Raw genomic sequence first — 12,336 nt, forward strand, 5'->3', positions numbered from 1 at the left:
TCCCCGGGGCGTTGCGTGCGTCTGGTCTTCGCCTCAGCCGGTTGTCTGCTCTCGCCCCCGGCCTGGGCCGCGGGCTGGGCTGGAGCCTCGGAGGAGCGCGGGGCTGCCGGTGGGGTGCTCGCAGCCCTCCCCAGCCACGGGCACGCCTGTGTGCCCGCGTCGCGTTGGTTGTGAGTCGTTCCAGAGTCGAAACCCAACCTCGTCTCTCACCGATGGATGCTGTAGTGCAGGTGGTGTTACTGGTTAGGGCCCTGGACTGGTTTTGTCCCAGTTCGTTGGGAGGCTTGGGACGAGTGTCTTTCTGTGGCTCAGTTTCCCTTCATGAAGTAAAACTGAGCTCCCAAGTGAAGAGTATCCATATGAAGGGAGAGCACTACAGAGGAGCGCTTGTCTTTATAATAAGCGATATGGGTAGAACTATTTGCCTCTGAAGTGTTGCGCTTACTTATATATGACAAAATACACAGTTTATACTGTAACTAATATCAAGTATAAACATTTGATGCATTTGTTTTATAATAATATATGTTAGTTCACTTGCAACGCTACATCTGCGTGACCTTTCTAAAGTTTTGAAAGGTCCCGCAGGTTCTAGAGGCGTGCTGCATGTTATGCACTGATGCCTCACGTTGATGTTATCCCAGCTCTAAATGTCTGTGCAGCTTCAGTGTGCAAGTTGAGGGGCTGCTGTGGAAAGAAAATACTCTGATACAAATGTAAGTAATAATTAAATATAGTATACTCTTGGAAAAAAAGTAAAATCCAGGAAAAGGCTGTCAGTGGGAATGTTTTTGTGCTACTCGCCTTGGTGAAACTAGCGTGTCCAGTTTCGTTTAATATGTAGTCGTTAAATGGATTAACCATCTTATTTCACCTTTCTCCTCTGTTGTTGAATTACATACCTTGCATCTTTGTTCACAGGAAGTTCATGAAGTGGATCATGGTCTTATTAGCCAGCTACTTGCTGATTCAGAGGAGACTCTTAGTTCGTGCACAGAGAAAATGCAAGGTCCTGCTCAATATAGCTGGAGTGCTGATTGGAGCTTTTGGGTAATGTGTTTTATCTTTCTCCTAACTAGTGTGTTATTTATAAATATAATATATGTATATTTTAATTTATATATGTGTGTATATGTACTAGCTTTATATCCACAGTTCTCAGGTTGCTTTGTAGTCATGAATTAGTAAAGTGTTCTCCACCCATGTAGTGAGGTAGGTAATTTTATCATTATCAGCTTACTAAAGTGTAAGCTGAGACTGAGGGGGGTTGAAGTTGTTTACCCGATGTCACGTATCAAGTTAGTGACAGGACTTCTGGCTTCTGCACCCGGTCCTGTCTTGCAGTTCCTTGCATGGCTCATTAACCTATCCGATGTCTTTATGCCTTTAGAAAGAAATTGTTGATGCTTTTTAACAGTGAGGGCTGAATTTTGATTCTAAGTGTTGGGTAGTTCTTCTGATGTGCTTTTCCTAGTGTCTGCTTTTTGTCAGGTAAACACATTTGTTTTCCACCAGAGTAAATGAACTTCCTGTGTAAAGAATATGGGATTTGTGAATTAGGAGGGGTTTAATATCATTCCTCCACAGGGAGATGCCTCACTGAAAGTGGAGGATGTAATAATAAATGCTGTCTTTAATACTCTTCTCATGCTTTTGATGAATTTCTTGTCGTGCCCTGGCCCCCCCCCTCCATCCCCCCAGTGCCATGAAAGAAAGTAAACTTAGGGGTGTAGGCTTAGAGCATATGTTTTGCTGTGAGTTTGGCGGATGGGTTGCTGCTGTTAGACAGGAAAGGGGAGCGCTTGTGTGTGCAGCCACAGGCAGGATAACACCTGATCTCGTGAGAGACTTAGATTCCCTTCTTCACAGCTCTGACAGTCTGACTCAGGTTCTGCGTCATGTGGCTTCAGTAGATTGGCATGCTTCAGCTTGTGCATAGGAACATCATCTGGACTACCGTGTGTCTGTCCCGATGAGGTCATCAGAGTGTTCATTGTGCTCAGCTGGTGAAAGATTAAGTAACTAGCAAAGGCCACAGGGAATCTGTGGCAGAGATGTGAGCAGAACTGGGGTATGGGATTTCCCAACTCCTAATTCATAAATCTAGCTTGTATGTCTTTTCATCCCTCCTGTTCAAACTAAGTGGATTTCCTAATGGTCAGAACATTGATTTTGCATCTCAGGCCCTAGCATAAACTTTCCCCAAAATGCATGTGGACTTTTAAACTGAGCAACAGTAGTCTGGAGCCAATGGAAATGGGACAGGCCGAATGAATCCCAGTGGGTCATAGAATTGTGTTGCTAGAGAGTGAGTGCTTGGATCGTTCCTTATTTTCTCCACTGTTCCTACAGCGACAAAGACAATATGGGGCTGTTCTGCCTGTGCCCAGATGTACATCTCTACTTGAGTGGATAGCAAATCATGCTGCACAGAAATAGTAACTGTCAGCTGTGCTCTCATTAGATGGCAAATTAGGTTGTGTAAACTAACTCTTGATGGTTTGTATATATCCGTTAATGCAGTTGGTAGTTAATGTGAGGAAGAAACTGGTTTAGGTCTTGGGGTCAGTTTGGTGGACTTGCATTCTTTCCTTAATAAGCTTAGCAATTTAAAATAAAGTCAGTAAAGTATAATACATGAAGAATGTAACTGTGCTATTGGCTTTGCATTTTTAGGTTTGAGGCGCATGCCAAAGGTTAGAAGCTTCTTTGAACAGAGTTTTAGGCGTGTACGGTGCAGGCTATTGTGTGTCCTCACAGTGCCACTTTTTGCTTCCCACAATAACGTGTGCCTGTAACTTCAGGGGAATGGGATTCTTCAGTGCAGTGGCGGCTGCTGAGAGAGTGTGATGTGTTCTCTGGTATGATTAAATGGTTGCCGTCTATGATTTATACTTCCAAGACCTCAGTATTTGTTTGAAGTTAGCGTTTATCTGGTTCTGCAAATATGACCTTGCAGTTAAAACAAAGGAATTGTGTAAATACTGGCCTCTTGTAAGATAGTGCTGTGGCCTGTAAAGTTCTAGCTATACCATTTGTCACTGATTAGTTTTAAAAACCTCAACCAGTCTGATTATAGGAGGCTGTGATACTCATTTTCTCAACCTCAAGGGGACTGAAGTTAGAAGTAGCAAGAGGCAGAAAGTCACAAATTCAAGGCAAAAATTAAGATACCCTAATTAAAACATTATGTCATTGGCATCTTTCCCTTGTTCTTCTGGACAGAAAATGTGTTTTAGTAACTTGCATGGTTGTTGATCAGCTGCTGAGTATGTAAACAGATCATTAAAACTCCCTAAATACTGAGTCACTGTAAATGTGTAGGTGATAACACGGAAGGCAGCTTGTTGCAGTGTGCAACAAGCATGTGTCACTAACATTTGGCAAAGGATGATCTTAGCGTCCTGTGGCAGGTGTGGATTTATTACGCTCGTTCCTAACCTTTAAGTCTTTAGAACTAAGGAATTGCTACAACAGCAAGGCTAGCCTGCAGTAGCATCCAGGGATCAGCTTTGGTTGTCTGGGTTATTTGGTTTGAGAGGCTGCATGTTTCTGACAACCTTGGTTTGCTCCAAGTATTAATTTCTTTTAAGTATGTACTCTTGCTTCTCTGACGATGGAAACCAAACGTGGATGTTAGAGCCTGACTGGTTTGACTTCAATTTTTCATGGATTTGAGTGGGAGTAGGCAGTTGTGCCATGCCTCTGGAAGTCAGGCCAGGTATCATGAATGCTCAGTAGGTGCTGTGAGCACATGTAATTAGTAGCAAGCTTGGGTTGGGAGCTTCTGGGATGTAATCTCTTTCCTTACTATGGTGAGTGGGGAGAAGGAAGGATAGCAGAAGAATTAGCAGGGAACGAAGAAAAGAAGATAATCCTACTATGCATACTTTTTTTCCCCATCTCTTAAAAAAAAATAATTATACTTTGGATAGCTTTATTGAAAAATGTTGAGAAAGAATTAATTTTCAGTACTACTTCAGCAATTTATAAACTGGTAATGTTGGTAACTGCTGGGTTTTGGGTTGACATGGGAGTTTTGGTTTTCTTTTTTTGTTTTTTTTGAAGAACATTCCCTGGAGGTGGACAAAGCTAGACTTTTATAACCTCACTGGAGGAAGAAAAAGGCTTGCTTGCAAACTTAATCTTGGGGGTTTTTCTCTTTACTGGAATCTATAAAGCTTGCATCTACTTTTGATTAAATAGTTCTAGTTTTGGCAACTGCAAAAAGAAATGGTGAAAGTCAAAGATGCTTTGGAAATTAAGTTGCATCTGGAAGCCCTATCTCAAGATTCTGAATTCACTTTTTATCCTTTTTACACTCTTCATACTGAAATATAATGAAATTTAATATCCTTGGAAGAAGTAACCTGTGAAAATATTAAGTGTTCTCCTACTGTAATGAAGAAGGTAAAAGTGAATGAGGAAGCTAATGAAAAGGATCCTTGCATCGAAAGTGAGGGTGTTCTGTCTGGGGACTCTGGTTTCTCTTAATAAACAGTCGAAGAACGTACGTCTACAGTAAGAAGAATGCCTGTGGAAAGAAAGAACAAAAAAGTAAGTCCTTACCTTGCAATGAAAAGGTAGGTGGGAAGAGTTGAAATCAAATGAGCATCTCGGAAAATCCTCCTCTGGGAGGCTTGTTTAAGAATTTGGAAATGTGAGGTGCCAAGAAGGCGTTGGAAAGAAAGTAATGAAAGAGGCTTTAAAAAAGCCAATTTGGTTGCAATGTAATGTCAGTTTAAAGGGTTGATCAGTGTGAAGGAGTATGACAATAGAAGCAAACAAATGATACAGTGAAAAGTGAAAGCAAGACTTTTATTTTTCATAATACAAGAACAAGAGAAGTTGCACAAGATTTGGAAAAGGATTCTGAATTTTGACAACATGGATTTGGTTTCTGTGAGAAAGAGCTAGTCTGTGGGAGCATGTGAGAATATGTATGCCAAGATTCTGATAAACATATATGGTTCAAACCTGCACAGGAGGGATGCAGATACCCATTACAACTCGGAAGATAACTTACTGCAGTACAGATAAAAGTTGACATACTTTAGGGCCCAAGACTAGTAAGGGTTAGATGAAATATTCTTGCATCTATAGTTGTTTGAACGCTCCTTTTACCTTTCTGTGAAGACTCATGTTCACTCTGGGAATGGTTCCCTGGGCTTCTTAAGTCAGTAACTGTGTTTTGGCAGACTGGTATTTAAGACCCTCTGACAGTTGTTTCATCTCTTCTGGTGTATACTCAGTATGTTACTTCTGAAGAAAGCTTTTCTTTTCATCTGTGCCTCCAAGTGCTTGGGTTGTGAAGGAGAGACATCACGGCTTGTGACATCTGAGAAGGATTTTTAGCCTCCTTTTTATTTGCTGCTATGAAGCAATCTGCTAAGGAGGATGAGAACTGGATAAATGCTGTAGGTCTCTGAAGAGAATAAAAATCCCAAGCATACTTATGCTGTTTTTTCTGAAATGTCGTAACTTTAGTATAAATAGCTTTTGCTGTACTTGTAGCACTGGTACATTGTTTGTTTGCCTATCTGAAATCTCTAGAATAGGTGTGTTTTTTTTAAGCCCTGGATAGCACTGATTACAGGAGCTGTGTTTTAAAATAGTAAGAAAAGATAAGCTGTAGTTCTGACTAGCCCTTGAACATGGCTGATTAGGCTAAAGTGTTTTTTACACAGATTTTCACCCTGGCAATCTCTTTACTGCTGTTGATGCAGCTCCAAACTGAGTGCTGGGGTAGATCTGATGGCCGTTGAGTTTCAGCCTGTTCTGAACAAAGACTGGCAGTTGGTGCTCTGTCTAAATAAGCTTTCCCCAGCTGCAGTGGTGGGAAGTTTTATATAATACAAATTATTACTACACACACCTAAAGAATTAGTCTAGAATCTTGAAGGTTAAGTTTAATAGATGAGGAAGAAAATACTTCAGATTTTTGTGTTTTACTTATTTTCTAAGTCACTGGGAGCAAAACCATCAGAATTGCAATATAATTCAGAAAATCAGCATGGAGTTTGTTGAATGATGATATCAGTTTAATGAGAGGGGAGTTCATAGCTTATGGAATGAAAGCTTTAAAAGGCAAATCTAGGTGTTGGAAGTTAAGCTCGTCTTTGGTTTGATTACAGCGTTGTTCAGTATTTCTGCTAAGAAGCAGTAGTGTAACACTGTCTTTTTCAAGTCTGCTACAGGTGAGCTACTTGCATCCCTCTGGAGGGAAAAAAGACAGGTAAACAAAACTGTACAGGATGTGATTGTTTAGTGGTACATTTAATTAAGTAATTGGCAACAGCTAGGAGTAGAAAATTCTCCAGGAGATGTTTAAGAAAAAAAAAAATCTAAACCTTGACAAAACATATTACATTTTGATGATTTGGGACACATACTTACCTATCCAAAAACATAAGAGCATTCTAGACAAGAGTATGTGGCTTTTCTGCTAATGACTACTCTGGAAGTTATATTTTGTCTCATCCTATGCAGCAGATGGTTATGCACTAATTGAGCTATGTCAGGATTCCTTAGTGATACCAGCAGCATTACAGAAATTACACAGAGTAAGTGGGTTTTTTTAGGTTGTGTTTTTTTTTTTTTTTTATTGAAGTTGCTTGCAAAGTCAGTAAAGCCTACACTTGGGAATATTCATGCACAAGCTTTGACTTTGGTAACATGTTCAGATTGTGTATTTGTTACTTCAATCTCCTAAAGCCCCTAGGGAAATGATGGATAAAGTCATTCAGGACTTGAGCTTGCTCATACAGCTTCTCAGCTGCTTCTTCTGTTTTCTGCTATGCCTACCCACCAGAACTCAAGATATCACCCCTTGTTCAGAATGAGTGGAGATATGTGATCATGAACCACGGTGTATATGTAGCTCTGATCAGCTTGTACTGTTATACATGTCTCACAATAGCTGACCCTTTGCATTCCATTTTTGTATAAAGTTAAAGAAAAATTATGTATGGTCTGTCTGTGAGAATGGTTCAGTCAAATCTGGTAGCATCTTTTAATGTAGAAATTACTGACAGTAAAATCTGCATTTGGTTTCTAAGGTACAAAAGGAATAGATCAAATTAGATACTTCATAAGAAAAAATAGTTTTGGGGCAGTTGCTTGGTGAGTGCTATTTTCTGTGTAATTTCAAATGCAGGAGGGCTTTCTCACAGGCTTAGTGAGATGACCAGTGTAATTTATACTAACACTGTTCATGTAGTTGGCTACAGTCACTACATTAACTGTGTAACTACTGTTGTAGTTTGTCCAATACACTCCTACAGGTTTTCACCGTAGTCGTGATCTAAAGCATTTACATATCTTCTCTATGACTTGCTGAAAAGTAAATGGCACAGATCAGTTATGAAACCTGAAGTACTGAGTGAAAGTGGAGTAAATCTTCTGAGAAGTTGTGTTCTTTCAAAATGTATCGTGCTGTCACTGTTGTTACCAAGACAGTTGGTTGTTTCCTTCATGACCTTTTTTCTGCCCAATATTTGGGGACTGTTACCAAACTTTAATACAGATTGGAGATGCCAGAGTCTGGTATTGGGAGAGTAAGGAGGGAAAAGTGCAACTGAGGTATGTCATTCTTTTGCTCCTGTGTTTAGCTACTTCTGAATTAAGTACTGTTGGTGGGACTTTGTTGCAGGTAAGGAAGATGAGAGTTCTGAAGTAATGTCTCATAGTTACTTTATTGTGTTAAGTGTCTGTCCCGTCCCCCCCTCCCCCCAAGTATGGATTTTTTTTTTCCCCCCTACTTATGAAATGGATTAAGTAAGTCTAAAGACAAGCAATTTGATTTTTTTTTTTTATTTTTTTTTCAGTACTTAGGCAGCCTGCAGTGAAAGATCAGGTGAAGGAACAGATGTTCTTAACAAATAACATTGGCTAATTGTTTCACACACATGCTGTAGGAAGAAATATGAGTCAGATGAAACTGCTGTTCAGAAAGGAATGTGTTTTTTATCCCAAAGGAAATAATCTTTGCTGAGCTTTTAATTGCCATTGCATCATATTAGTTAGTACACTTACGGCTGTTGAAACCTGGACAATGTAGTTACAGGACTTGAAATTAAACTGTGGAGCAGACAAATTATCTGAGCTAAAGGATAACTTGGTGTTGGGAGGGTGACAAACTCAATTGCACAATGTTAAAATAGTAACTGCAGAGTTCATACAAACACAGTTTATTTGTGTTAAGTTTGTTTTAGAACTTGATGTATCATGGGATTTTGGGGATCTGTTTGTGTGTTTTTTTAATACTTTAAATCCTTAAAAAGTGTAAGTTTTAAAAATCCTTTTAGTAATTTTATCACCAATCCTTGTGTTAAAGTTACTAAAAAGAAAATTGCATGAATGCTGCATCTTTGAAGTCAGGAAAGTAAGTACAGATCCACAGTTTTTCCCTAAAATTAAAAGGAGCTAGGCACTTAAGACTCTTGTGAACTTGGCTTGTACTAGTGTCTTGGAGAGGCAGTAAGAAACATGGTCTCTGGCAGAAGCATTATAGGCATAATTTTACTACCAGGTCTAAAGAAGTTATTGCCAGCTATGTATGGTATTGATGAGGATGCTGAGTAAAACTGAGATTGGACCCTCTTGCCTCCTGAAATAGCTAAAGGCAACTTAGTTGCTGGTTCAGAGTTGGGGAAGATGTTTTTCTGTGGAAGTGTCCAAATCTCCTGAACTTTTTGCTTCATGTTCTCATTTAAAATTTAAATGTTTGTTTTTCATCCAAACTCAGAGGGACTTGGTAGCAGTTATATAAATAATTGTATTTGAAACTGAAATTATCAGCCTTGCAACTAATTGCAAACTTCCAGACTCAGGTGTTTAATCAGCCAAAGGTAGTGTTATCTTATAAACAGGAAATGCACATAAATCACTTCATGCTCAGGCTAATTCTGATGCCTGAGTTGCACTGGTACTCAGACTTTGGCAGGGCCTTTCTGAGATCACTTGGAGTCCTCTTACCATCTTTCTGGTGGAAAGAAATCGCCAATGAATGTTTTTCTGTATAGATTTGCCTCTATATCTTGCTGCTTTCAGCACAGGGAGATTCCCTGTGATGTATCCTAGCTTTGCTTTGGGAAGGCAGAAGAGTTGCCTGTTTTTCTGGTGAAACTTGTTCCTACTATTTACATATGTAGCTGATCTTGACAACAGAACTGTGGGCCATCTAAAGCGCCACCACCCAGCTAGATGCACAAAGACAACAGCTTAATCCTAGCAAGCAGTGTGGCTAACAAAGTGACTGTAATTGAACACAATGGGACCATATTTATCTTTTCCTTTCAGACATTCGGATTTAAATCTGATTAAAGTGATTAAAATGAGTTATTAAAATGCCTTGAAATGCATTTTTCTCTTTCTTCTTTCAGCTTCCTTAGTAGGGCTGTGCTAGGAGAGGGATCTCCCTTCCCTGTTGTTGAGTCAGTCGTCAGCTCTGTCTTCAGCCAAGTGCCCAAGGGGATCCAACCTGTAGGAGGCTGGGCCTTCAGTGAGAGGGGTGGATGCAGCATAGAGGCACCTGCCTTCTGTAGCTCTGAAACTGTATGTGTGTTGTGAAGGTGGATGCAGCATAGAGGCACCTGCCTTCTTCTGTAGCTCTGAAACTGTATGTGTGTTGTGACAGCTTCTAGGCACCCAGTCTTGCAGCTGGGGACGGGTGGGTGGTGCCACGCAGCAAAGAGGGGCTCCACAGCCCCTCGCTGCTGTATTGATTCGTGGTCTGTGCGAGGTGAAGCTCATATGCAGCCTGCTGTTCCCTATGTAGCCCTCCTCGCTTCCAGAACCATCCCCGACACAAATTGCAATTGGAGCCTGACTTCATTTAGTTACTTGCGGAAGGGCAGCAGACAGGTTCTAGGTAATAGAGGTGGAAGGGGACAGACAGCACAAAGAAAGCAGAGTAGATGTGTGCCTGCTGTTTTCACAGCAAGCAGAGAGGTCTGATGGGCATGCAAAGCCCTATATTCCTTGCCTCAAAGTGTCTGCTCTGTGCCTAAGAAGAACTGAGCTTCTGGGCAGCTGGTGAAGGGGTGGATGCTAGCATGCTCATTTGGGGAGCTTGGGTGTGCATGAAGCATGCCCTGATCTCTTCCCCTCCCTGCTCTGGAGCTCAGACTGAGGAGGTCTCCTAGCAAGGGCTTGACTTACAAAGCAGACAACATCCAAGTCTTGTGTGAGAGTAGATTTGGGTCCACACTGAGTTACTAGGTGTAGATCTACTCTAAGGCTGGTGCACATGGACTGTAGTCTTCAGTGACGCAGAGAGGAGGAGCAGAGGAGGAGCACTGGGCATTGAGTGCTCCTTTCCGAGCTGGTGTTTCCCTGGTGATGGTACTTTCCTCTGCTGTCTCCTTTGGGACTTTTGTGAACTTGAAATGACCTATGCTACTGCAGTCTGCCTTCCAAAATCCATTTAGAAGATAGTGATTATAGATTGGAGCTGGGCAGCTCTACCCGTACCACCCCACCTTAAATTTTCTTTGGCCACTTGCTGCAGCATTTGTGTGCATGCTCTGCAAGGCTAGTGTGTTTCAGCCTGTTTTCCAGGCTGGCACACAAGCAGAGGCTGGCAGAATGCTAGCTAGCTCTGCTGGATGGTGTCCAGCACTAGCTCTGAGCAAGTGGGTGAGAGAGGGGGGAGCCATGGAGGCTGCCTGAGTGTTGGCTACCGATTTGCATGGGTTAGAACAGGCTGCAGGCAGCTAGAGGAGGAGGTATGTGTAGGGGGTGTGTGTCTTCTGACTTTACATTAGCTTCATGCCTCAGTCGGTTTTATTTCTGAAGTGGAGCATATGCTCTGCTCCTTGCTGTATGTGTCAAACTTGAGATTTTATATCCAGATCAGTGTTGTTATGAAAGTACATTGGCTTCACCATTTCAAAATGCTTTAAAATGCTTTAAAATGCTTATTTGCCCCAGGGAAGTACTGAATGCTACAAAGCCATTGCTTTGGAATAAGCAGGGGATATTCTCAATCCAAACTACTTTTTTTTTTTTTTTTTCCCAGGGAAAAGTGTAATACTACTAATGACAAGAGGCTTTCTTATCATTGATAAGAAGGCCCTCTCAGCTGTAATGTGTTCCCAGCAGGCTTAGTTTTTTTTGTTTGCTTGAACTGTATTTTTTTCTGTGTTTGCAAGATGCATATTCAGTAGGTGCTGTTCCCTCTTGATAGAGGGTACTTATGAAAACTATTATCCTGAGCTGTCATCTGGTAATGTGTATACTTAAATTGCACCTCCACTGAGTGGAGAATAGAGCCCTGTGAGATTAAATATAGACCTTGTTGGAAGAGCTTCAGCTGAACCCTATTTCAATTAAATGTAATGGCTTGTGAAATTGAGCTAATTCTGGTGAGATCTTGAAGGGGAAACTTGGGAGTGGTCCTCACATGTTCTAAGCTGAAATACTTTGTTCTTCCAGATCTTTTTTGCTGTTTTTCTAAAGAACATTAAAAAAAATCTTTAACTGATTGCGCAACTGAAAGGCATTTTTTCTGAGAATTTTACACCTTTCATCTTTCTAAACGTTAGGTCTTTGAGTTTCTTTTCTGCTTGGGAAGGAAGCTAAATTTAAATATTCTTCACAAAAAAATGATATTTTTGTTCTATTTCTAATTATGTAACCTGATGTTAACATCATAGTTCCCGGTATTTCATATGATGCTAAATTTTCTTGTCTGTCAAAATCATAATTGTGACAACTTCGGCTCTAGATTTTGTAGGCTGTTTTCCAAGCTGTGCTCCACCATGATTTGATATTTGTACTTGTATAGGCAAAGCTCAAGCAGGAGACCTTCTTTCCTGCTCTCAGAAGGACAGGGTGTCTGGTGAGGTGCAGGAAATGACCAGGCCTTTTGTGAGCAAGACTCCAGTTCAGCTGAGTTCATGTCACACCGTGGGGTAAACAGTTGTAATACAGGTTTCCCTGGTCAGTAGTCAACCAGAACTGCTTTTCAGAAAAGCAGGGTATTACCACGTGTCAGGTCAACAATGACTTGATGAGGCTGATGTCCACAGTGGAGCTGGTGCAGGCTGGACTACTGTTGAGGTACTGTAGGACACAGCGTTTTTGATGTACTAGACCCAGTCTTTAAAATAAGTAGGAGCAGTCCCCCTTTAGGAAGTACCTAATTCAGTGAGTTTCATGACACTTGGTGTCAAGTACTTTGTAAGCCCTGGGCATCCAATATTTCAGAAGCTTTCCACAATGAAATAGTTCTGAAGAGTTTCTCCCTGCATTGATTTTTGGAAGCTACCGGTGTTAGTGGTAAATAATAGTTTGTGTTAATGTTTTTAGTGTGCCTGCCTGTGCATCTGTGAG

General features: G+C 41.0%; 1 protein-coding gene across 1 annotated transcript in view; it reads left to right on the plus strand.

Moving 5' to 3' along the window:
• Window positions 1-929: 929 nt before the first annotated feature.
• The window catches only part of GRAMD1C (GRAM domain containing 1C), a 54,001-nt gene continuing 42,594 nt past the window's right edge, over window positions 930-12,336 (plus strand). The window contains exon 1 of the mRNA XM_035892617.1: window positions 930-1,050. Within this exon, the coding sequence (XP_035748510.1) occupies window positions 1,003-1,050 (48 nt within the window). The 5' untranslated portion in view covers window positions 930-1,002. The remainder of the gene's footprint in view (window positions 1,051-12,336) is intronic.

This window comes from Egretta garzetta, unplaced genomic scaffold (genome assembly GCF_000687185.1).
Source record: "Egretta garzetta isolate BGI_Z169 unplaced genomic scaffold, ASM68718v1 scaffold320, whole genome shotgun sequence".
Classification (NCBI taxonomy): domain Eukaryota; kingdom Metazoa; phylum Chordata; class Aves; order Pelecaniformes; family Ardeidae; genus Egretta; species Egretta garzetta.